Source organism: Rhizophagus irregularis, chromosome 3, assembly GCF_026210795.1.
Source record: "Rhizophagus irregularis chromosome 3, complete sequence".
In the NCBI taxonomy this organism is placed as follows: Eukaryota; Fungi; Glomeromycota; class Glomeromycetes; order Glomerales; family Glomeraceae; genus Rhizophagus; species Rhizophagus irregularis.
The window spans coordinates 5,860,401-5,887,690 of record NC_089431.1 but is presented as its reverse complement, the minus strand read 5'-3'; the positions used below and the strand labels follow the sequence as shown (position 1 = coordinate 5,887,690).

At 26.7% G+C, this 27,290-nt stretch overlaps 7 protein-coding genes across 7 annotated transcripts; 2 read left to right on the top strand and 5 right to left on the bottom strand.

Annotated features, from left to right (window-relative positions):
* Nucleotides 1-213: 213 nt before the first annotated feature.
* OCT59_021417 (uncharacterized protein) lies at nt 214-774 on the top strand (the record flags this gene model as incomplete). Its single annotated transcript, XM_066149862.1, has 1 exon — nt 214-774. The coding sequence occupies one exon, from the start codon at nt 214-216 to the stop codon at nt 772-774; it is 561 nt and encodes a 186-aa protein (XP_065990726.1).
* Nucleotides 775-8,344: 7,570 nt separating this feature from the next.
* OCT59_021416 (uncharacterized protein) lies at nt 8,345-8,548 on the bottom strand (the record flags this gene model as incomplete). The annotated part of the gene is made up of 1 exon (XM_066149861.1): nt 8,345-8,548. One exon carries the CDS (start codon nt 8,546-8,548, stop codon nt 8,345-8,347), a length of 204 nt encoding a protein of 67 aa, XP_065990725.1.
* A 1,620-nt stretch (nt 8,549-10,168) lies between these two features.
* On the bottom strand, nt 10,169-11,014 carry OCT59_021415 (uncharacterized protein; the record flags this gene model as incomplete). The annotated part of the gene is made up of 2 exons (XM_066149860.1): nt 10,169-10,596; nt 10,819-11,014. 2 exons carry the CDS (start codon nt 11,012-11,014, stop codon nt 10,169-10,171), a joined length of 624 nt encoding a protein of 207 aa, XP_065990724.1.
* Nucleotides 11,015-14,718: 3,704 nt separating this feature from the next.
* Nucleotides 14,719-15,974, bottom strand: OCT59_021414 (uncharacterized protein; the record flags this gene model as incomplete). Its single annotated transcript, XM_025329547.2, has 5 exons — nt 14,719-15,000; nt 15,078-15,314; nt 15,393-15,676; nt 15,765-15,820; nt 15,898-15,974. The coding sequence occupies 5 exons, from the start codon at nt 15,972-15,974 to the stop codon at nt 14,719-14,721; spliced, it is 936 nt and encodes a 311-aa protein (XP_025167203.2).
* Nucleotides 15,975-17,472: 1,498 nt separating this feature from the next.
* OCT59_021413 (uncharacterized protein) lies at nt 17,473-18,330 on the bottom strand (the record flags this gene model as incomplete). Its single annotated transcript, XM_066149859.1, has 2 exons — nt 17,473-18,176; nt 18,321-18,330. 2 exons carry the CDS (start codon nt 18,328-18,330, stop codon nt 17,473-17,475), a joined length of 714 nt encoding a protein of 237 aa, XP_065990723.1.
* Nucleotides 18,331-19,383: 1,053 nt separating this feature from the next.
* On the top strand, nt 19,384-20,661 carry OCT59_021412 (uncharacterized protein; the record flags this gene model as incomplete). Its single annotated transcript, XM_066149858.1, has 5 exons — nt 19,384-19,450; nt 19,547-19,708; nt 19,775-19,938; nt 20,013-20,372; nt 20,443-20,661. The coding sequence occupies 5 exons, from the start codon at nt 19,384-19,386 to the stop codon at nt 20,659-20,661; spliced, it is 972 nt and encodes a 323-aa protein (XP_065990722.1).
* Nucleotides 20,662-24,591: 3,930 nt separating this feature from the next.
* Nucleotides 24,592-25,823, bottom strand: OCT59_021411 (uncharacterized protein; the record flags this gene model as incomplete). Its single annotated transcript, XM_025329548.2, has 2 exons — nt 24,592-25,574; nt 25,799-25,823. The coding sequence occupies 2 exons, from the start codon at nt 25,821-25,823 to the stop codon at nt 24,592-24,594; spliced, it is 1,008 nt and encodes a 335-aa protein (XP_025167205.1).
* Between the last annotated feature and the right edge of the window lie 1,467 nt (nt 25,824-27,290).

Sequence of the window (27,290 nt, the reverse complement as noted above, 5' to 3'; positions counted from 1 at the left end):
AAAAAACGAAAAGGAATGTTAGTAACGTTCTGGAAGTATTATGGGTTATAGAAAAACAACAAATACTTTATTTTCCAACGGGTTCATTTGCTGCTCCTCAAATTTTATCAACACCAAACTGATGAACATGTTAACGTTCCCCATCTTATATAATAAACTGTCTACTTTTTGAAGAAATACCAACATTAATAGTTTAAAAGTCCTCTTCCGAAAATGGACCAACATTGCTACTTTGAACGTCCTCTTTCGAACTTCGAAGATGGAGGAACATCGGTAAGTTCAACACCCTCACCCTCTATAGAAATTATTTTGTTAATATGCTTCTTCACAAAAAAATACTCCAATTATTTAAACATCAAAAACCTTTCTCACAGAATCTTCAGATCCTCCGGAAATACCGTTTCAAATTTTTCTCTCAATTCTTTCGGTTCTAGGTACATGACATCAAACACGAACGATCCACAAAATCAACCAACAATAGATCCATACGCTGCTTTAGGTATGGCAACAAATAATAGCGTTGGAAATAATACATTTGAACCGTTAAAAGGGAAAGGGGAATACAAAAGGGAAAGGGAAATACGAAAGGGAAAGGGGAATACGAAAGGGAAAGGGAATTCGAAAGGGAAAGGGGAATACGAAAGGGAAAGGGGAATTCGAAAGGGAAAGGGAATACGAAAGGGAAAGGGGAATACGAAAGGGAAAGGGGAATACGAAAGGTTCCGGGTTTTGGGGTATTCCTCACAATGCAAATCTAGTCATTCTCTTTTATGAAACTCGGCGTTATTCTTTTTCTTCAAAATCGGGGAAGGAATTGTCTCTTACGTTTTAACAATACCCCATTCTCCCCTCGACTTGCCATTCCAGAGTTCCAGACGTCCAAGAACCGTTCCTAAAGTAAAAAACGAAAAGGAACGTTAGTAATCGTTCCAAAAATAAAAAATAACCATGAACTCTCATACTTACAGCACTCCGGTGTTTAGTTTATGTAGAGTTCCAACTTTTTTTAGCTATTCCCGGTAAAAAAAGTCAATCCATTTTTTTATATTCCATCCTTTTTCCGTAGAAGGCTCATATTTCCGGAATTAATAACCTTATATCACAGAATTTATCGAATTGTTTTCATTTTCCGTGAATGGATCTGTGAAAGGATTATTTTTACGGAGTTTTTACATAAAATTTTTTATAGGAATTCGGTTGTTTTAAATAAAAAATAGATTATCAACTGATCGGTAAATTGATTCGGCAAGTCATATGACTGATACCGATCTTTATGAATACTACGTAATTTGGTTATTGAAAATTTTTATTTTATAAATTTTTTTAATAAATAATTTAATATATTTCATATAAATTACATAAATTATAAAAAAAAAAAAAAAGCTTGCAAGCCGGCTTGAATAAGCCACGGAGCTTGGCACGACGAAATAAGCGGGACTTGATGGCTTATAAGTGAGATTGGCCGAGGCAGGGCTTATGGAAAGGCTTTAATACGCCTACTGTTACTGCTTCTTTTAGTATTTTACCTTCTTATTCAAACCAGAATATCAATTATTTATTAAAAGATTTCTTGGTTGCTTATAAAAATAATGTGACAAAAAATTGGATGAGATAAATAAAAACCTCAAAGTAGTATTTTCCCATTATATATACTGTATATTCAAACAAATTTAATAAATAAGAGATTTGTAATTTATGGGTAATAGATTTACTACAGCAGAAATAGATTTCTATATATAGGAATTTCCATTATAACTATAAACTATTTCAGATTATAAATCCAAAAAAAATTTAGAAAACTTAATGAAAATAATAAAAAGGAAGACAAATAATAATTTTTTTTAACCTATATAAGAAAGTTTCAAAATTAAAACCTATCTATATTAAAATAAAAAATAAAATACTAAATTTTTCCTGTTTTTTAATAAAAGCTTCTTTTCTGATTTCTATGATTAAAGCTCTAAACAGTTCCGGTTCTATCCGAAAACTAAACCAGAACTGAACCAAAAATCCATTTTAGTTCTAAAAAATTTAGTTCAGTTCTGGTTCTGGTTCGGTTTATTTAATAATCCGACTCGGGAACTGAACCGGAAACTGGTAGAACTGATGAAAAAATTTTTTTTTTTTTAAAAAAAAAAAAAATTATATTCTCTACTCTTTCCTTTGGTAGACAGAAAGCTAAAAGAAAGGCTTTTTTTTTACTTCCTTTTACCAATTCCGTCCTTCCTAGGTAGCCGACACAAAACTACGACTTTTCCTAAGTATTCAAGGACACAAGAGAAGTTCTCACCACCAGAGACTGGCTGATTGTAATTAGTGCAATTAAGGTTCAGTTGTTTTTCACTTTATGTTTTGTTTCTTACTAAAAGTCATATTTTTATTCACATTTTTATTTTCACGCGAACAGTTATTAACTACAATTAACTCATAACTTCATCACCAGAGATTGATATGAAGCTTTGGTTGATTCTTGAAGCACGGTAGGCTTAAATATTTTTTTTTGTTTTATTTCTTGTTCTTCTTTACTAATGTACGTTCTTTTCTCTTTTAAGTCTCAGTTTCTTTGCAGTTCTTCACAGAAATATAGTTGTTTTGAACAGAACCTAAGCGAAGAAGATTTTTTGAGCAAGTGTAAAGAATCGAAGAGTGTGTCTTTAAGTTTTAGTTCTTTAGTTCTCTATGCATAAAAAGGTAGGCTTTAACACTTTTTTTGTTTTATTGCTTATTTCCTTGCTAATATACGTTCTTTTCTTCTTTTTAGGTCTCAGTCTTTGCGGTTCTTCACAGTAATATCAGAAACTTACTGAAAATCTAAAAAAAAAAGAAGAGAAAACAAAATCAGCAAAGATAGCGAAAAGGAAACCAAAAAAGAATCAAAAAGTAAAAAAACCTGCCTTTTCATAAGAACTGAAACCTGAAAGAAAGGAACGTACAAAATTAGACGAGAAAGAAATTTTTTTTTTATTATTATTTAAGACCAGTGTTTCTCTTTTTCATTCTTCCTTTAGGTTCTTAGTTCCTTGCGGCTCTTCTAAGGTTGCTTGCCGAAACCTAGGAGTTTAGGCAAGATGGCGTTTTGCCAAAAAGCGAAATTCTGCCAAAACTATATTGAAGTTATATTAAAAAACTGGCGAAACTTTGGAGAAAAGTGAAACTACTGAAATTTATTATAAATGCCGAAACTGCTAAAACTCTGCTAAAACTATAATAAATCTATAGTAAAATTTTGACAAAACTAATCGTAGAATTTTGAAGAGGTTTAGACAAGCAATCTTAGGCTCTTCGTAAAAGGCAAGTGTTGTATATAATGCTCTAAAAAAAATCTGATCTGATATGAATCCGCAGATTTGATTCGAGCCAAATCCAGTTCGGTTTTCAAAATTCTGATCTGTAGATCAGATCAAATTTAAAAAAATCTGATTCGATCAATTTTGGATCGGATTAGATCATAACATAAGAAAATCTGATCCGATCTGAACAGATTCAGATCAAATTTTTTTTTAAATAAAAAAAAAAAATTTTTTTTAAAAAACCTTTTTCTGAACGAATGGACGAAGCTGGACGACCAAGATTTAAAAGAACGAACTAGGTAAGTTCATTTCTTTTTTTTATTATTTTTACTTGAGGGAACGTAATTAACGGTTTCCTTCTTTTTTAGTAGGAAACCTGGACGAATGAAGCCTAACGACACGATCAGGATTTAAAAAAAATGAATGAACTATGGTAAGTTCATTCCTTTTTTTTAAGTTTTTTTTATTTTTTATTTAAGGGAACGTAATTAACGTTCCCTTTCTTTTTTTTTAGGAAACCTGGACTAAAGATGTTAGCTTTAATTATTTTTTAAAAAATTTTGAATTACGGCTATAAGATTTTTATAGCCTTAATTAATTACGGCATATAAAAATTTTGTATTACGACACTTTTTTGAATTATGGCTAACATCTTTAACCTGGACGTGAGACAAAGGAACGAACAGAATTTAAAAGAACGAACTATGGTAAATTTGTTTCTTTTATTTTATTTATTTTTTTTTACTTAAAAGAACGTAATTAACGTTCCCTTTCTTTTTTTTTAGGAAACCTGGACGTAAAACGAAGCTAAATGACCAGGATTTAAAAAAAGAATGAACTATAGTAAATTCGTTTTTTTTTTTTGTTTTTTTTTTATTTTTACTTAAAGGAACGTACTAATTAACATTCCCTTTCTTTTTTTTTAGGAAACCTGGACGTGAGACAAAGCTGAACGACCAGGATTTAAAAAAAAGAACGAACTATGGTAAGTTCATTTCTTTTATTTTTATTTTTTTTATTTTTACTTAAGGGAATGTAATTAACGTTCCCTTTATTTTTTTTTAGGAAACCTGGACGTGAGACGAAGCTGAATGACCAGGATTTAAAAAAAAGAACGAACTATATAGTGCAGAACCTCTATACTCAACTACTTATGTATAGTAACAATTGATTGATTATAAATTTCTAAAAAAAAATTTTTTATATTAAAGTAAAAAATTTAACCGATAATTTTTATAGATATGATCATTAGCTTTAAAAATTATCGGTTATTTTTTTTCTAAATTAAATTTTAGCTAAGTTTTAGCTGTTTAAAAATCTGTAATTTAAATATACTGACAAAATTTAGTTAAAATTGAGACTAGTCTAATTTTTGCATTACAGATCTTTTTTAGCCACATTTAATGTAATATTAATTATTATTTTACTTCAGATTTTTTTTTCAATATGCTAAGAAGAAAAAAAAGGTCTAATATTGCAAAAAAAAAAATTAATAAACAAAATTATTTAAGTATAGGTTAATTTAATGTTATAAATAATGATATTTAAAAGTCAGTTCAGATGATAAATTTATAAACAAAAGAATTCAAAAATTAAGTAATTTTACTTTAATTTAATCAAAAAATACATATAATAAAATATAAATCTCATTATCATGTACCTGATTCATCAATCATCAGTTTATAATGAAATACAATAAACAAATATATTATATAAATTTTTATATCATATAATTAATAAAATTCTAATTTCTGATTGGCTAATATATGTATCACGTGATGCTTACATAATCTAAAAAATTGAGACTTTTTTTTATTTTTTAAATCGATTTTTTTTAACAAATAGAGTTTAATTCTTTTTATAAAATTAAAATTCAATCATAGAATCAAATTTTATTTAAATTTTTTTAAGTTCCTATTATAGAGGTTCTGCACCGTAGTAAGTTCGTTTCTTTTATTTTATTTATTTTTTTTTACTTAAGGGAACGTAATTAACGTTCCCTTTCTTTTTTTTAGGAAACCTGGACGTAAGACGAAGGAACGACCAGGATTTAAAAGAATGAACTATAGTAAGTTCATTTTTTTTTTATTTTTTTTTTATTTTTACTTAAAGAAACATAATTAACGTTCCCTTTTTTTTAGGAAACCTGGACATGAGATGAAGATGAACGACCAGGATTTAAAAGAACAAATTATAGTAAGTTCGTTTCTTTTTTTTGTTTTTTTTTTTATTTTTACTTAAGGGAACGTAATAACGTTCCCTTTTTTTTTTTAGAAAACTTGGACGTGAGACGAAGCTGAACGACCAGGATTTAAAAAAAAGAACGAACTATAGTAAGTTCATTTCTTTTTTTGTTTTTTTTTATTTTTTACTTAAGGGAATGTACTAATTAACGTTCTCTTCCTTTTTTTAGAACAAGGACCAGATCCAAACCAGATTCGGATCAGATTCAAATCGGATTCAAATGGATCCAAACCAGATTTAGATCAAATTGAACCAGATCTGATCAAATTCAAATCAGATCAGATCTATTAAAATAAAAATCAGATCAGATCAGATTTAAGCTGAATCCGGTCTGAACTGATCTGTTAGGAGCACTAGTCGTATATCTTTTTTTTTGTTTTTTTTTCGTTTATTCTCCTTTGCTAATTTCATCCACTTTTTATTTAGGTATTCAGTTCTTTGCAGTTTTTTATGGGCGGGCAATGGTTAGAATCATTCTTTTTGCTTCTTTCATTCTTCATTCCTTGCTAATTTTGTTCTTCTCTCCTTTAGGTTTTCAGTTCTTATTGCTTTTTGCGAAAAGGTATATGTTTAGAAAAGTTTTTTGTTGTTTTTTCCGTTTCTTTCATATTCTTTTGCTAATTTCATCCTTTTTTCTTCAGGTATTTTGTTCTTTGCGAGCAAGAAAATTTCATAACACAGAATAATTTGAGAGAAGATAGAGATAAAGGAAAGTTTTAAGGCGGATGACGTATCAGTAGAAAAGTAGTAGAAGTTATAAATGATTTGAGATCAGAAAATCAATTAACTCCCACGTAATAAAGTATCGATATGAAATCGGAGGAGAGAGTCACAAGAACAGTCTTAGGTATATGTAAAGGATAAGATAATACGATTAATGAAGAAGGTAAACTGAGGGAAGATAAATTAATATTTTTTCTTTTATTTTACGTGTATTATTATTTGAATCTATAGTGTAGTTTAAAAGGTTAATAGATTAGTTAGGTTAATAGTTTTAAATTAGACTTAGGTAAAATTCACAAAAAGTAGGGAATTAAAATAAAAAAAAAATAAAACTAAAATAAAATAAAAATGAAATTTACAATTAAGTTGCGAAGTTGTTGCCACAGTATATTTATTATTTTAAAAAAATCTTTTCGAAATTAAGCATCATGTGATCGTAAGAAAAATTTGGATGAATTTTTCTTAATTTACAATTATAAGTTGCTGCAGAAGTTTATATAGTATATAAAAAATAATTAATAATTTACCAAGATACAACTATATGATAAATGCTAATAATTTACCATAAAATACATTTTTTAAATACTAAGCTAATTTGAATTTTTATATTTTATCCATGCTTTTAAACACATAAGTTTTCAAATTGTTTCTGGATCTAAGCTGCATCATCTTTGTGTAATGAGATCTGTACTACCGGAAAATACTCGTTCAACTGGAACACTTGTATCTATTTAAAATAGCAAATTAATGATTATATTGTAAATTATTATTAAATAATTAAAGTTAAATATACCAGGAATTGCTAAAAAATCTCTAGCCATTTTTGACAAATTTGGAAATTTATTTTCATGAACCTATAAAAAAATTAAAAATTTAATATTTGATATAAACTTCCAAATAACTGATATAATAAATAATATCATGTATTTGTTATTTACCTTCCAAAATGCTAAAATATCTATGTCAAAATTTGCTGGTGGCTCATTAAGATATGCTTCAAGTTCATCAGAATAAGAAGTTTTTCGCTTCTTAAACATATGAGCTGCGAGAGAATTTTGATTAATATTTTGATTATTATTTTCATTATTTTCTGGTTTATATTTAGTTACCCATAATTCTTTAATTTGATTTTTATATGCAATAATATAGTCTTCTTCAAATTCATTATCAGTATAATATTGGAGTTTATGTCATGGATCAATTACACTGGTCAGAATAGTCCATTTTGGCAAAATTTTAAATTGCCAAATGTTGGACGAAATTCGGTCTGACATTAGCCGATCAGTACCAAAAAAATCGGCAACTAATTTTATGGACGATTTGCACTGTAACGCCTGCCACTCGCAATTAAAAATTGGCAAAGTTTAGGAATTAGTTAAAAAAATTGGCTGTACATATCAATAAAATTCGAACATGCCATGCAAATGAAATTCGTCATAAACAATTGACTATTCATTTAAAAATCAATATTGATTTAATTTGCTGATTTGCAAAAATAAATAAAATCGACCATAATAATTTTGACGAAATTTAGCAAATTTAAGTTTTAAAACTGATTTTATTTCAATTGATTTACTAATTATTTTAATTAAATCAATTAAATCGCAAAAATTTCCTACAAAAATAGTAAAAATTTCCTACGAAAATAATACTAAAATAATACGAAAATAATAAAAATTTCCTACAACAATAATACTAAAATAATACTAAAATAATACTAAAATAATACGAAAATAATACGAAATAATACTAAAATAATAAAATTTTCTTACAAAAATAATACGAAAATAATATGAAAATAATACTAAAATAATAAAAATTTCTTACGAAAATAATACTAAAATAATATGAAAATAAAAATTTCCTACAACAATAATACAAAAATAATACATAAATAATACGTAAACAATACGAAAATAATACGAAATAATACTAAATTAATAAAAATTTCCTACGAAAATAAAAAAATTCAATCCACAATTCCACAAAAAATCCCATAATTTTCAAAAAAAATCCAAAAAAAATCGACGAATTCACAATCTAAAATTTGAAAAAAAAAGTTAGTATAATAAAAACTCAAACAAAAATTAAAGTACAAATTTATACCATTTGTCTGTTTCATCTTCCATTTCCGGCGATTCTTCCACTTCCATTGGTTCCAATTCTTCCATTCCCATTGGTTCCGATTCTTCCATTTCCATTGGTTCTGATTCTTTCATTCCCGTTAGTTCTGAATCTTCTATTACCACTATTTTGTCTATCTCCGCCAACACTTTCGCATCTTCCACCATTATTAGATTCTCCATCATTTGAATCGGCATCTCCAGCTCAGAAAAGTTAGTATCAGCTAGCGTATTCTGCTCTACATAGGTCCAATTTGGAGCACCTCATAGATGACGAGAAACGATATTATATATCTCATCATCATAATTTCGTGTTCGTATCAATTGTGCAGATTGAAGAGAGAAAGCATGTTGGTCCAAGACATTTCATAATAAATCTATTAACTATTATTAGAAAAAAATCAATCCTATTACGAAAAAAATAAAACAAATAAAAAATAAAAAATAAAAAATGCGACAAATAAGTTATCAAACCTCTTCAGATCTCCAAGACAGATTATAAACATTGATATGTCTTTTACCGTCTGGTTGCTTCTCATCCGATTCAAAATACTCTGGAAAGTGATATCGGTCGTCACTTAAAACATTCAAAAGTTCTTTTCAATCATAATTCTCCAGTTTTTCGTCATTTTTGTTGAAAAGTGATTTTGCGCCTTTAACTTGACGTGCCTTTTTCTATATTTAAAGTTTAACGAATGATAAGATTTTTTTTTGAAATAATAAAGAAATTATTTACCTCATTTAACCGATTGTTTCAATGTAAATGGCAATTATCTTTGTCTAAAGTGCTGCGTTATTTATATAACAAGCACACTCTGCGATATTTATGTAAAGCAGAGAGCCAAGACTTGACTTGCCTGTATCGTGGAATATATCTTGGCTTCATCGCTTCAATTAGTCGAGGTATAACTTGTCAAAGAATTTCATCATTCGACTTACTGGTAAACTTTTCATCATATTTTAATTCTAGTTCAATCAGAAAAGTTTTTAGAATCGTCTTCATCTTGGTCTAAATTGTACAAAATATCGGTTTAGTGAGCGTTAAAAGCATACATTGAAAGAGGATTTTTGGACGAACTCTAGCTTTTTCTTCATCTACTTCCATTTCATCTTTTGAATCGCGCACAAGATTTTTTCCTTTCCTACGCTTTGTTGGTCATTGATCCTCTTCAAATTCGATATCTTGAAGGTCAGATGAATGTCGGTGATGCAAGTTGTCATTTTTCTGACTAAGTATATTGTTATACGATTGTAATTGGCCAACGTCTAGCCGTAGGTCACGCAACTTGCTATTTGCATTATCGAATTGCCAATTTACCGTAGAGCACTGACTAAACTACCCTGGGTTTTTTACAAATTCACCCCCGTATTTGCAAAATACCCGGGTAGTTTAATCAGGAGGGTATTTTGTATAGAGGGGTATCTTGCACAGTTGCACTATGTTGATCAAATATGCTTACACGGTATAAAAAGTATTTGTAGCGTGTTTTGGAGGATGGTGAAGATGATTACAATAACTGGGATGAATTTTAATAGTTGTAAAGATAAATCAAATTAATAAAAATACGTTTATATATAAATAAATAAAAGGTTTAATAAATACAAGTAAATCGGCTATTTCCAGTTCAAAAAAAAAATTAACTATGTAAAATACCTGGGTTTCTTACAAAATTTTGTCCCAAAACTATAGGGGGTAGTTTACATAGAGGGTAGTTTAGTCAGTGCTTTACGGTAATTCGTCAATTCTTTCCCGTAAGTAGGCATTTTCTTCTCAGAGATCATACGTTTCTAAAAAAATGTTAAAGTCGACCAGAACTCTAAAATGAATACAAAAGTCAATTGTAGCTCACCATTTACATCTCTAGTCCAATTACTACTATAAGGTTCACGTATAATTGGCGTTAATTCTCTCCTATATGGTTCGGCAGTGCGTACATTGCTCCTATACGGTTTGGCGATGCGTACATTGCTCCTATATGGTTCAGTGGTGCGTGTAATGAGTGTTAATTCCTTATGTACATTGCTCCTATACGGTTTGGCTGTACGTGTAATAGGCGTTAATTCCCTATGTACGGTTACATTATGAATTGGTGGTACTATTCTGCTTTGTTGCGAGTATAAGCTAGATGGTATCACTAAGCGAAATGGCTCATTATCTTCTGAAGCTTCTGGTATCGACGTTTGTTTTTGAGTTTTGGTAAAACTAGAACCAGAAGCTGCGGATTGTTATTTCGATATTGACGTTTATTTTTGAGTTTTAGTAGAACTGGAACCGAAAGCTGTGGATTCCTGTTTCGACATTTATTTTTGAGTTTTAGTAAAACTGAAACCAGAAGCTGCAGATTCTTGTTTCGACGTTTGTTTTTGAGTTTTGGTAGAATTAGAACCGGAAGCTGCGGATTCCTGTTTCGATGCTTATTTTTGAGTTTTGATAGAACTGGAACCGGAAGCTGTAGATTCCTGTTTTGACGCTTGTTTTTGAGTTTTGATAGAACTAGAACCGGAAGCTGCAGATTCCTGTTTCAATATCGACGTTTGTTTGGGGAAATCAGAACTGACAAATTCCTGTGAAGAAGTTTGTTTGTGAGACTCTTGACGACTTTTTTTAACACTTTTTTTTCCAGATCGTTTCATTCTTTATAGAGATTTTAATAAACAGAAAAATAGTAAAATTAGTAAATAAAGTAGAACTTTCTTTCAAAATGATGAAAAATATTGTTCGATTTATATAAAAGTTACGTAGTGATACACAAATTTTGGTCACTTTATAATTAGTGATATACAAAATTTTGATCACATTATTATAAAATAATAAATAAGATACGCGAAAAAGGTCTCAGTTGCTTTACGTCATACATATCCAATAACTTTATTATCAGTTATCATCTACAACATGACTGATAACAATTACTTATTAATTATTAACATATTTAAAATTTCATTAATTATATTAATTGTAAAATATAGTATAAATATAGTACAATATAAAATATATATTATCTATTAATAAAAATTAATTAAATTAATTCCTTTTATTATAATTGGATTGCCACAGATTTTTAAACAATCAACATATTAAATTTCTATTAACAAAGCACTCCTAGTAATACAATAATAATAAAGTGAGTTTCAAATTAAAAAAAACACAAATAAAAGTTTTATTAATGAAACTTACACAATCTGATCCAAACCTATAAAAAAAAAAGAAACATTGTAAACATTTTCTAAAAAAAAGCAATAAATTTAAGTTTCATAATGAAAGATTGCAAAATTTACCATTTTTTAAAGTAAAATACTGGATGGATCCTATAAAATAAAAAAAGAAAACGTTAATAAATGCTTTTTAAAAAAATAAAAAATAAGATATATTTCATAATAAAAAAAATTTACTAATTCTAAGTTTCCAGCTAACTCAAAATCCCTGGAACCTATAAGAAAGAAAAAGAAAATGTTAGAAATGTTTTTATTAAAATATATATATATAATTTTATGATGAAACTTACCATTTCAAGTTTTCAGTTGAAGATGAGCTTAAATCTACAAAAAATAATAAAAAAACATTAGCAAATATTTATATTAAAAAAAAATAAAAAAAATGTTTCACAAAATTTACCAAATCTAAATTTCTGAATTTGAAATAGCTGAATTAAAAATTAACCAAGATATAAATTTCTAAAACCTAAATAAAAGAAAAAGGAAATATGAAATATCAGTAAACATTTTCTAATTAAAACAAAATAAAAAAAAATAACAGAAGTTTCGTAGTAAATAAAACTTACCATTTCATGATTCATATTTAAAACCATATTCTTGAACCTATAAAAAAAAAGATAAACATTTAGTTAGAATGTTTTTAAAGAAAAAAAAAATAAAAAAAGAAAGTTTTGTAATAAAATATAATGAAATATACCATTTTAGAATTCTTATTCAACACCAGATATTCCTGAACCTACAAAAAAAAAAAGAAAATGTTAGTAAATATTTCCTAAAAGTAATAAAAAAATAATGATAAAAACTTATCGTTTCAGTCAAATACCATAAATCTTACATAAAAAAAAGGAAAGGAAACATTAAAAATGTTTCTTAACAAAAAAAAAATAAAAAAAAATTTTTAAAAAGTTTTGAAGTGAATGCTTTCAAACTTACCATTTTGTTTTCTCATTTTCTATAGTCAAAAATACAGAAAGATTTACAAAAAAAAAAATATTTTTATAATAAAAGCTTCAAAACTTATTTTTCATTTTCAAGTTTCTAAAGTTACTGAAATTCCTACATAAAAAAAAAGGAAACGTTAAAAATGTTCTCTCATAAAAATTAAAAAATAAAATTAAAAAAAAGTTTTAAAGTGAACATTTAAAACTTACCATTTAGGAAATAGAAAAATGAAATAAAAAGAGGAAAATGAAAAGAGAAGAGAAGAATGAAAAGGGAAAGAAAAGAATAAAAGGGAAAAGAAAAAATGAAAAGGGAAAAGGAAAATGAAAGGAAAAGGAAAAATAGAACGAAAAGAGAAAGAAAAAAATAATGAAAAGGAAAAATGAAAAGTAGTGAAAGAAAAAGGATTATTTTATTTCTAACTTCACTATCAGAAAACCTATAGATCTATAAAAAGAAAAAGAAAGAAACATTAACGTTAGTTAACATTTCTTTAAAAATAAAAAAAAAGTTTTATAATGGACGTTGCAAAACTTACCATTATACCTGAAGTTCAATATCTATAAAAAGAAAAAGAAAAAAATGTTAGCGTTAGTTAACGTTTCTTTAAAAATAAAAAAATTAAAGTTTCACAACAAATGTCACAAAACTTACCATACTATTCAAAATTCTAATACCTACAAAAAGAAAAAAAAATTTCAAAGAATACCTTTGAAATCTCGTTCTTGAATTATCTAGGAAGTTGACTTAAAAAAAAAAGGAAAATGAAACATTAATTATATTTCCAACATTTTTATTATTTTATTAAAAAAAAATGAAAAAAATACTTTTAAAATATTTTTTGACGTTTTGTTAAAAAGTAAAATAAAAAAAAATCAGAACATTAGCTAACGTTCTAATTAAAAAAAAGAGAAAAAATTATTTACAAAATGTTAAAAAATGGTTTGTTAAAAAAGAAATAAAAATGTAAATCAGAACATTAGCTAACATTCTAATTAAAAAAAAATAAAAAAAAATATTTATTACAAAATGTTAAAAAATGTTTTATTAAAAAATAAAATAATCAGAATGTTCATCAGTAAGTTTTTTAGTATTAGGATCCTTAGAGATTTCTAAAATTATTAAAGAATCCTTAAAGATTTTTAAATTTATAAAATCTTTAAGGATTCTTTAATAATTTTTAAAGATCTTTAGGGATCCTATAAAATAATAGATTCCTTAAGGATTTTTAAATGTTTTATCCTTAAGGATTTTTAGAAATATTATTTATAAGAATCCTTAAGGATTTTTAAAAAACTTTTATTAAATAAATCTTTAATTACTAATTATTAATTTTAAATAATATTATATATTTTACTTATAGAGTTATAGTAATTAATAAAGTAATATTTATTAAAAGTAGAATTTATTTACAAAAAATTCATTTTGATAATTAAAACGTTTTACTATATGTACTAATCTTACAATTGAATTAAAGGGAACTACATCATAACTATTTACAAATTTTAAGTGTGGACACTCATACTTTTTAGGATATCATTTAGAATAATAATCATACCAATGTATTAGTGCAATTGGTAAAGTTGAAGAAGATAATATAATTTCAGCTAACATTAAAATCTAAATTTATAATAATTATAATGACAAATATCATAGTAATTAGTAAACTTCAGTTAAAAGTAAAAATATAAAATTAAAAAAATATAAATTTTAATATAACTTACTTTTCCATAATATATTCCATTGTCTGTTAAATAATCAGCATCATCCATTGCAATTGCAATATCACTAAATTTAGGTTGTCCATAAAATCTACTAGTTGCATATGGGGACGCCCGTAGCAAAAGGGGGGAATGGGATAATTCCGTAATTTTAAAAAAATCGCAATTTAAATCACGTGATAAATTTGGCAGATCATCACTTAATTGTGAAATAAATTGACTTTTGGACCTTTTTTTTTTTTATCTAAAACTAAATTTTACAGGCAATTTACTAAGAGTATTGATTTTTTTTTAATAAGTTTATGTTGCTTGTTAATTCTATAAAAGTAAAATGCAAATAATAAGAAAATTTCAAAATTAAACTTTTTTACTAATATATTATTAATAAAAACCCATATTTTCTTAATAATTAGACTAATAGACATATAATTATAATAAAATCTCAAATTTGAATTTTTTGGCCTATCCCCCCTTTTTGCTACGGGCGTCCCCATATACTATTTCGCCATTTGTTAATATTCCAGATGAAATATTTGATTTTTCATCTAAAAATGCATCTAGACAATAAATTAAATTTTGTATTCCTTCAATACATAAACTATCTATATCTTTTTCATGCTTTAATTTTTGTTCAAGATTATCCAATTCACTAATAAATAGTTTCCATAATAAAGATCGCATACAATCTAACTTTAACATAGTTGGTTTTTTTAATTCATTAGTTGTAATTATTTGCCAACGAATCTAAATATAAAAACCATTTTATTTTTTGACATTAAAAACAATAAATAAAAATATATAAAATAATTATTATAACTTACAGTTTTAATGATTTGATCAAGAACATTCTTTTTATTAGATATTCTATATGGGTTTTTAACCCAATTCTTATGTAATGTTTCATAGGTTTCAGTCGTTAGTCCATTAATTGCACCATAATGTTTAATAGTTTGAATAGTATGATATCGCCACATGTAAAGTTTTGGTAGGCGAAGTTCACTTCGCGAAAATGTCTTAAATAATTTGACAAAATCATCTGACCATCTAATAATTTCTTGCTATATCAATATAAGAGAAACTGAGATTAAATAAATTAAATAAATTAAATTACAACTTAATGATAATTAAAGAATTACCTCAAACTCATTAAATTCATCTTCATTAAGTTTTTCTTTTCTAGATGTTATATACATTTTAACAAATTTTATAAAACATTGAATTAATTTTTTACAATCAACGAACTCATGTGACGTATTTTCTGTATCATTTCGATGTCTAATTATATCATTATTTGTATAAAGCTCATCTAGTACAAATATAATTATTTTTATAACATCACGCATTTCTGCTCCAGTAAATTTTGCGCCTTGTTGATATCCATTACACAATATTCTTAATCCACTAAATGGCGTAATAGTGGCTAACTGAACATCCATTTTGGTAATAATTTGATTACCAGATTGATACATAATCATTTCTCTTGTAAAGTCAAGCATATGGAAACAAACCAATTTCTTGCAGATGCATACGGTCTAATGCCACTACATCATAAATATTTATCATTCTAAAGTAAATAAATTATATTAATTTAGATAGGATTATTTTTTAAATCAAATATAAATTAATTATTTAATATTTTACCTAAATTTCCAGAAAAAGTTTTCATATTCATGAATGGAATATTTTGCGGCATCATATGATAAAACAACTGCACTCATATTTTTATGGATTCGTAAAATGATAGAATTTACATTAACATGCATATTATTTAATTGGTCTCCCGGTATAAGACATTTGTAGCAAGGACATGTTGTACAATATGATTTATTTGTAAGTATAGCAAATACTTTGTGCCTCTAACATATCAGCTAATATAGTAGATATATGTGGAATAAAATGTTCTACTTTTCCATTTATTGCCAAGTAGATGTCTTCTTTCTGAAGAAGTGGGCTTAGCAAATATTTCAGAGCACGTTGTTCCAAATTTCGCTTGTATTGTTTAAATTTCTTAGATTCTCAAAGTTTACCATCTTTAGTACTCAATTGTGGTAAAAAGCAAACAAAAACCTTTGCATCAGGCAAATTCTGGCGCCAATTAAAAATATTAGCAAGCGTTAAAAATACTGGGTATTTAGAATGTCGCCCATATGTATCAAGTGTAGTACCATCAATGTATAACATTACTGCAAGAATTTTACTAAAAGGTGATTCTCTTTCACGCCACCATTTTGCAGTATTTTGTTCTGAATATACTCACATTAACGTTCCGTCAGGACCCCGAAAAATACATAAAAAGGTCACATTTGAGTTTGCTTAAAAAGAACCTAAATTTTCATGAAAATCTTGCCTTTTTTAGATAGTGCCGGCCTTAATTTTATTGTCCGTTTTGTTACTGACCAGCATTATCATAATTCCGGCCCTGAAAAGTTGCTTATTTTAGGCCAAAATCTTGCCGATCATTTATGACCTCCATATGTATTTTTCGGGGTCCTGTTCCGTCCTTATTAAATAAAATATCAATTATTAATTATTTATTATAAAAATAGTCATTGTTAAAATTTTATACATACACCACGAGATTCCCACTCTTCCTTATAATCAAGAAAAAATTCTTTACATAATTCTTGATTAGATATAAGACTTTTTATTGCATCAATGATAGGGCGATAATGTAATTTATCACCTGGCTACTAATTGGTATTTAGGATTTTTTCCGCCAGTTATAAACTGGCGGACCAATTAGTATATCCAGGATGATAAAAAAGTTATTTACTGATCTAATTTAGTATATAAATAGGCCATCATCCTTCAGATGATAACCTATTTATATACTACTAGATTAGTAAATAACTAATACATAATTGTTATCGGTCATGTTGTAGATGATAACTGATTTACCACTAGGATTGCTATGTATATCATATGGCCGAAGGTCACATGATAGAGTAGCATCCTAGTGTAAATCAGTTATCATAAATATGACTGATAATAAAGTTATTGGATATGTATGACGTAAAGCAACTGAGACCTTTTTCGCGTATTTTATTTATTATTTTATAATAATGTGATCAAAATTTTGTATATCACTAATTATAAAGTGACCAAAATTTATGTATCACTATTATAAAGTGATCAATAACATACGTGAAAAATGTCCAGTGCTTACATAGAACATATACAATAATTATAAGTTATTCCTTCAAATTCAACGAGATCTTATGTTTTTAGATGAAGACCTTTAATATTCATTGTATCCATATACAATCGTCCCTTTCGTGTAGAAGCAGGTAGTGGTTCAGTACAATTCTTTTTTATTATTTGTAACATTGCATCACCTGCTGCATCTGAAATACGATACTGTGTTATTGCTATCATAAATTCTTTATATGTCTGACTTGGCCATGTAACAGTTTCTTGTTTATTATTGCCATTTAAATCATCAAGTGCAGCAATATAACTTCCATTGTAAAAATCGTCAATATTACCAGAAGAATTTTCACTTTTATCACTATTATTTGATAATTCATTATCATCATCATCGATACTTTCATCCTCATCGATCATTTCACCATTATTGCCATTACCATCTTCGATCCTTTCATCATCATCGCCTTCGATCCTTTCACCATCATCACCATTAACATCTTCGATCCTTTCATCATCGTCGTCTTTGATCCTTTCACCATCATCACCATCAACATCTTCGATCCTTTCATCATCATCACCATCAACATCTTCGATTCTTTCATCATCATCGTCTTTAATCCTTTTACCATCATCACCATCAACATCATCGATCCTTTCATCATCATCATCGATTTCGATCCTTTCATCATTTCCAAAACTTGAAATTTGCGATGGTAACAGATTTTGATCATCTATTGGTAATAAATTATTCGCCTCAGTCTCAGCAAGATTGTCTGAAGATCAAGGTGGTTTTTGGTACGCATATCATTGATCTTGTACCCAATTTAGTGTTCGTGACTGTTGGAAGTATAGATGGAGTTGATTAAAATGTTGTGTAAGACTCTCTCTTCGTGAAAAACCTCTCTCACAGAAATTACATTTATACATTTTTGTATTTTGTCTTTCTTTAATTTTCTTATTCACTCTTCCTTACTCTTTCCTATTAATTAGTAACCAGAATTATTGCTTTACTAGTTTGCCGAGAACCTTATATCATCCAAAAAATATTGGTTCAGTTGCACTACCAAACCACCATTAATACTTTTTAGAAATAATTACCTAATCTTATATTTTCTCCAATATTATCCAAATATATAATAATTTCTAAACCATAAATATTTGACGATGGCGTATATTGTCTTTCAAGAAATATTTTTGGATGAAATATATAAGGGAAATGTGGAAAGAAGTTAAATTTACAATAGACGAAGATAAATGAATTAATCAGTTTCAGTTATCATCATTTTCTTACTGATTTTAATTAATCATTATGTTTGTTACTATGTAATTGATTAGTAAGTATTCAGGGATAATAGTCTAATTTACATTGATTTTGCGGAGATAGAAAATAACTTATTTAAACTTTTTTTTTACTTTAATTCTATTTCTTTCTCAAATTTTTTTTTTATATATATCACGGCAAGTAAGGTTTTTTACTTCTTTAACGTGTAAATTATTTTCGTGTCAATTCACTAAATCTCAAAAAGACAAAATAAAACTTTTCAATATTTCACTCTTCAGTAATATAAGACATCATTATGACTAAGAAAAAAAGCAAGTAATATGTTCAACAATAAAATAATTTGAATATATTAGAAATTAAATTTTTATATTTCTATTTATTATTGTAGCACCTACCCGAAAAGTCTTAAAAGAAACTCAGAAGACATCTAACGCTACTACTGATAATTCTGGGAGAAAAGTTAGCGAAGCAGACAAAATTGCTTTGAAGTTGGGCCCTAATTCTATATCTTTAATAATAGAATTATTTTATTAAACGACAATAATAAGTTCATAATATAGTGTGAGAAGTGAAAACTAACAAATTTTATATTTATTTATTATAAAAAAAAAGTCACAAAGCAAAAGAAAAAAAATCCCATTACGCTTGAACCTATTGTTATCGTTGATGCAGATCAAACAGAACAATGTAATACTGCAATGCAAGTTGAAATGGATCGTGAAGTTGCAGATATTAATGTGGGACAAATATCAAACAAGACTAATGGTAAGATGTGTTATTTGTCATTATCATAAGCATAATCAAAATATACATTTTAATTTTGATTTATGATAAACACATCTTATTATCATCTTATGGAAGGTTTAAAAAACTGTTTAACTCAAAATAAAGAAATATTTCAAGTAATTTATGATGTTAAAAACGAGCAAAAGGAATTTTATAAGAAAACTCGTGAACAATTAAATGAACTATTGGAAAAAGTTGACCAATTAATGATTCCTGAAAACTCTTATTGGAAGGTATGTATAATTTGTAATTGCTTTTTTACTAAATTTATCGACTACTTATTTTTATGTATTTATAATTTAGCGTCAAAAACTTGTAAAATTCAATTACCCATTCTTGGGATTTATCCAGACGGTATTGCATTTCAAAAAGCATTTGAGGCTATGCTTGAACAAGAAAAACCTGGATACATTGAGAAGCATGGACCTCAATGGATGCATATTTATGAAGGACGAATTAAACCTTTGGTAATTATGGATTTGTTTGTTTTATTAATAGTAATACTAAATAATAACTATTAATATAAAATTTCTATTTTTAGTGTAATGATATAATTAAAAGTCAGTGTTGTGATAAAGTCAAAGATATTTGTGCCACCATGTTTGACATATTTGGTGAAGATTGGCTAGTTCGTATAAATACTACTGCATCAGCTGATGATATTTATTCATTTAAACAATCATGTAAAACCAAAAAAGCATGTGAATGCTTATTTAAAACTGATGAAGAGGGAAACCTTTTATATATTCAAGCAATAAAGAATAAGGCATGGGGTAAAAAGAAAACAAGTGAAAAGGATACGGCTTTTACCCTAGCTGTATGTGAAACTGTATTAAATCCGAAACATCCGAAAATATCTATTGGTGATAATTCTTTGCAAAATAGATATAATATTTATTTGGTATGCAATATGTATTATATTAATTATTTAATTCGTTAGTTAAAAAATATTTACTAATAAATTTTTTTAGGATTGTCTTTCTAATTCAAAGGAGATAACCGCAAATACTACTAAACAAATTAGACTTATGGAACTATGTAAAGAAAATGATAGTGATACTAGTAGCAACAATAGCGGTGATAGTGAGAGTAATTATGATCAAGAATTGGAGGATAATCAAGAATTGGGGGATAATCAAGAATTAGAAAATAATTATAATCATGATAGTAACCAAAAATTAGATAGTTAAATTAGGAGTAAAAATTGTATAAATTTCGAAATAATAAACAATTTTTTTTTTTTTTTATGTTTTAGGAGACATCAGCATAGCCGGCTCACCAAAGCTACATGGAGGGAGCATTACAACACCAGTTGCAGTAATATACTCATACCATTGAGCAACAGATAACCAAGCAACCTACTCTAATTATTTAGAAGTAACCGGATGTTCATCCCCCTACCCCCTATATACCACACTGGGAAGACGACCCAAGTTTATACCCATACAAGGATGGATCGTAGTGTAGCAGGGTTTCTGACACAGTTATGCTACCCACTAGTGCCTATCAGAAGTGAGCAACTACCCACGTACGGCAGATATAACGGAGCAGACATCTAGAAATTCTTTCATGATGGTTAGCTTAGAGGTACTGTCGAAATAATAAATAATTAATAAAAAATTAAATAATTAAATAATATCCTTAAGGTTTACTTAAATAATGTCCCTAAAGTTTCTTTTAAACAATACTTTTAAAGGTTTTTTTAAATAATATCTCTAAGGATTCTTTTTAACCTTTAGGGATTTCTTAATTTTTTTTTCAATAAGGAACCCTCAGCGGAGGGTAAGGTTGCTTGCCGAAATCTAGGGGTTTAGGCAAGATGGCGTTTCGCCGAAAAGCAAAATTCTGCCGAAACTATATTAAAGTTATATTAAAAAACTGGCGAAACTTTGGAGAAAAGCGAAACTGCCAAAACTTATTATAAATGCTGAAACTGCCGAAACTTTGCCAAAACTATAATAAATCTATAGTAAAATTTTGACGAAACTAATCGTAGGATTTTGAAAAGGTTTAGACAAGCAACCTTAGCGGAAGGGATGATTCTTTGAGGATCCTTCTTATGTTATAGATTTTAGGATTCTTTGAGGATCTTAATACTAAAAAACTTACTGATGTTAGTAGCCAGCATTCTGATTAAAAAAAAATAAAAAAATATTTTAGAATGTTTATAGCTAACATTTCAATTAAAAAAAATGAAAAAAATTTTGAAACATTTTTTAACGTTTCGTTAAAAAATAAAATAATCAGAATGTTAGCTAACATTTTTATTAAAAAAAAATTTTTAAATATTTTTTAATATTTATTTAAAAAATGAAATAATTAAAACATTAGTCAACGTTCCAATTAAAAAATATGAAAAAAAAATAATTTTTGAGCCATTTTTTAACATTTCATTAAAGAAAGTGAAGGGAAAAGTAAAAGGGGAAAGTAAAAGGGGAAAATAGGATGAAAGGCAACAATAAAGTTTTACACATTTTAAGCATTTGTATAAAATTTTTTTGGAAAATATTTAATATTTTTTTTCAAAATGGAACTTGTAACATATCTGTCATGTAATTAACTGTAAATTCATATATTATTAATAAAATCAATTCAGGTCTTATATTTTAATATGAATGCAGGTAGTATTGATATGTAAAATGTGTATTGGAAAAGTAAAAACTTTATATGCTGGTTTTAGTTTATTCATGAACGTTAATATCACAGATTTTGGCAAAGTATGTAATCATCAATACTTTTCGTGATGAAATTTTCTTGACATTTTATCAGAAGAGGTATTACTCAAAAGATCATGTCACAAAATTAGCCTAAATGCTCAGCACTCTTAATATTACCTATTTCTTACATTACAGATAATAGAACATAAACAGATAATACATGGTGAAAATTATTAGCCAGGTGATTAAATATAATAAAGAAACCTTTGATTAGGGAATATGAGAAACAAATTAAGGTATAGGTGTTAATTAATATTGTAAAACACGTTGAACAACTAGCTGGTATTAATCAACGCGTATACTAGTATAAAACTGTAAATTAACACTTTCAAAACTTGCTGATGAAAATATAATTAATTCTTTTTACCAAAATGATTAATAACTCATTCTGACTTAATGATTATTTGCTAATTAAATTGGATTGTTTTCTCCTTATTAAGCCTTTTATAATTAAATGGTATTTTATTTGAAAACTTATTTGGATACATCTCCTTTTTAATTACTTCTCATTGTTATGTATCTTTACATGTGGCTGGTATTCTATTAATATAAATATTTATTTGTTTAGAATGGGAACTAGAACATGGTATATTTGGAAATAATAATGGTGATGTGATGGATTTTCTGAAATTTCTAAACTTTCTTTTACTTTTTTAAATTTAGGTAAAATAGGAAAAAGACTGGGTAAACCAAATTGATGTTATTCATTTTACATCTTAAATTTCTAGAATGTTTATTAAGCCTTGACTCACACAGGTCGAAAAGTGAAAAATCAGGCACCAATCAGTCACCAATCGGTCACCAATCAGGTACCTGATTGGTGACCGATTGGTGACTGATTGATGCCTGATTTTTCACTTTTCGACCTGTGTCATCATAATCATTATCAAAAATAACCTTTTGTTCGCATATGCAGAATACTATATGTTTATCAATAATAGCTGCACAAAATTTATTTTCAGATAAACAAGTTTTAGTATATTTCCACTTTATTATAATATTAAAGCTTTTCAAGTTTTAACGTTAAAACAGAAATAAATGAAAGTAATGGCGTTGGTGACACGAACTTCACTATCCGTTTTGTTTTGTAAATAAACTAGTTTTGTATTTTTGCTATTTATATTATAAAGAAAAAAAGGACACAAAATGATATATATTTTAAAAAATCAATTGTAAAAAAAAAATGAATATCAATACTAAAAAAAATATAAATTCACCAAAATGCATAGTATGACTTTATAAAAACCTTTTTAATCTAATAAACCTAAAAATATAACAATTATTTAAAGGCAATTTCTATTTGTACACAGGGTGTTTAAACACGGGTCATATTAGTAGATTAAAAACGGCATTCAAAACCTCCTTTAATGCCTTAAGTAAACTTGCAGAGCAGGTGAAAATACATATATTTATCTGTAATATAATAAGAATAAAAAGTAAAAGAGTATAATGTCAGTAGCATTCAATTTCAAATTAAAAAACAAAAAATTAATCTATTAAAAATTATATTTATATGACCTGTGTACAAACACCCTGTGTAAACTTAGAAATTTTCTTATTTAAATTATTGTAAATTTGCTAAAAATTAAATTTGAACTTCAGACTAAATTAGAACTAATTTGCTAAAACTAAAATATGAAATATATGAGAATCCTGAATATATGTTTAATAAGTATGATATTCATTTATAGATAGTTGAATTTCTGTACAAATTTATTAAAAAACTATTTTTAATTTGAATAAGGATGGCCAATTTCTTCAGTTATATATTAAAATCATTAATGTCAAAAAAAAAAAAATAATAAACCAGAAAATTATTTTATACTATAATAACTTTAAAAAAAATCTTGAGAAATGTTTAAATTATTACAAAACTCTTCATCTGAAATAATCACTAAAATATTTGCTAATGAAAAAAAAAATAACAGAAAATTTACTTTAAAAGAATAATGAAAAAGCACAAAAGAATTGTGAATTATTTAATAGAATTAATGGAAATACAATGTTCTGCAGTAGTTAAAATAAAAGAAATAAGTTAAATAAAAGAAATAACTGAATAGATACAGCAACAACTCTTAATTTCTTATTATACTTATATATATAAATTATTTATTTGCAATACAGATTTATTTCACTTTATTTATTAGCAATAAATAATATATAATGATTAAAAATTTATTATATATTCTAATACTAAAATTTTATTAATATTTATATAATTTATATTAGCAAAAAAAAGCTATAAATAGTTACATAGATTATGAGAATACAAATTATATGTAAAAGATAAAGCTAATCTGCATATTTTCATTGATTAAATATTAAACCTTATGTTAATTTGAAATATAAAATAAATATAATAAAGATTTTCTATACAATTAATTCAAGTATTCATCTATAAAATCAAATTCTTAAGTGGCGTCGTATTGTGGTTTGAAGTTCCCAAAGATCTATATTGCATCCAAGATTAAAGTTTGGTGAAAGATAAATTGCTGGAACTCTATCAAATAATTCTGTTCCAGGAATATTCATTATATATGTTGGAATACCAGCCGCATTACAGGAAGGAAATGGAATATTATTATTATTAGGATCAGGAAGTCCAAAACCAATAAAATTAGCAATTGGTGTTTTCATATCCAGAATAATAAAGTTTACAATTTTTGAATCGAGATTTGCTGTTCCAAAAGAAACAACACTGGTTGGAACTAATGGATTGGAATTTGTACGAAGAAATAAGGCAGCAACTAGTGCGATAGTAGATATATTTGTATTAGGATGTGTATAAATTCCAAATATTTTAATGATCAATACAATTTGGATCGTAGTTCGTTGATTAAAATATTGAGTTACTGCTTGGTAAAGATCAGAAAGAGATTGTGAAAAACCAATTTCTACTACCATCGTTGGATATGCTCCTCCTATAGAATCAGCAATTTGTGCAGGATTTGCTGGTAAAGAACGATGTTTTGGAAAGATCACACAATTAGGTCTTCTTGAACTGGCTGGACCTAAAATCAGATCTTGATTATTACCATAATCAAAATCCTGACGATTCCATGCACCCATTATTACATTGATATTTCCTGATGTATATGCATGAAGAGCTAATGGTACTTCATATGCTTTAATACTTCCATCATGTAAATATATACGAACTAAATTGAATTTATCCTTATTATTTTTAATATAACGTAAATAATTATCAAGTGAAACATTTTCTTGCAAAGTTATTTCTCTTGATCCTGTATATCCTTCTTTTTCTTCTTCTTTTTCTTCTTCACCTTCTAGATGGATCTTTTGGTATTCAAGCAACTTTTCTCTTGCTGAAATAATAAGTATAGAGGATATATAAATCCTTTTCTCTTTTATAAACTGTCTATTAGCTTGAAAAGTAGATAAAGGAATAAATTGAGTTAAATAATACTGAGAATATGTAATGCATATAGATTGTCTATTATTCTAAAAAGTAGATTGAGTAGATTGAAATTGAGATATAGAATATATAATAGTACAGTAAGAATAATGACCTTCTGTTTCTGAATCTGAAATTAACACTAGCTAATAGACTTTAATAGATTGGAAAACTGTTAATTACTTATAAACTTACCTGAAGTATTATAAGGAGAAGTCATAATCAATTTATTTTGTAATTATTAAGAGAAATATATATAAAAAAATTTTGATTAGTGTATAAATGATTAATTGCTGTGCAATTTTTATGTAAAGTGATGTGCAGTAAAGTTCTGACAAATTTTGATATTTTTTGAATAATATCTGATAAATTTTGAACAAAATTTGATATCTTAACTTGAATTACACCTCATATAGGAATATATAGAAAGTAAATAATATAGTAAGTTAGAGGTATAGAAGGAGGACAACTTATTTGTTGTATTACTTAAAAACTGTTACCCCTGAAATTAACACTATTAGCTATACATGAAACCGAAATTGGTTAATTTTGACCTCTGAAATGGTCAAAATTACGTCATAGTCATATGATTTTATAGTAAACAATAATATTAAAATTCAAAGTTAACGAACTCTGCATCCAGTGATTCGATTTTTATGATCTTTACACGATTAGATTCAGCTCATCGAGAGGATTCTAATGATATGTATTTCATATTTGTAGCATCAATATTGACGGAGTTATTCATGTTTAAAATTTGGTATTAAATAGTCTTATAATTTTTATAGTAAACAATAATTTTAAAATTCAAAGTTAACAATCTCTGCATCCAGTGATTCGAATTTTATGATCTTTACACAATTGGATTCAGCTTATAGAGAGGATCCAATGATATGTATTTCATATCTGTAGCATTAATATTGACGGAGTTATTCATGTTTAAAATTTTATATTAAATTATAATTATAAAAATCACATGACTATGATGTAATTTTGACCATTTCAACTTTAATTTTGACTTTTAACCTTCCCAAGTTGAAATATTTCTACTTTTGGGCTTTAATTTCAACTTCATGTATATTTAACACTTGTTTTTAAATTTTAAGAAGACCTTAAGTTAACTTTATTAGTAAAAATAACATTAAATTTACTTTATTTATTATATTTACTGTAATAAAAATAGCTGATAATAATTTTTTTTTTCTGAAGAATTCAAATAAATTTTTAACAACTTACACATAATAATCAGTATCATATTTTAAGAAATGGTATATTAGGACCCAAAAATATACATATAAGGGTTAGATTTGAGTTTACGTATTTTGAACTAAAAAAGTCATGAAAATCTTTTCATTTTTAGATAATTTTTGATAATGCCGGTCAGAATTTTATCTCTTAACACTGGTAAAAAAATGGTCTATCCTACACATATCTTACACATATCTTACATATATCGCGTACTCAAAATGTAGAAAATCATACACAAATAATACACATATCATACACATATCGGGTACTTATATATATAGTATACCTATCAGGTACCTGATATATGTATGATATATATATTAGTACCCGATATGTGTATGATATGTGTATTATTTGTGTATGATTTTCTACATTTTGAGTACCCAATATGTGTAAGATATGTGTAGGATAAATCATTTTTTTACCAGTGTAATATAGT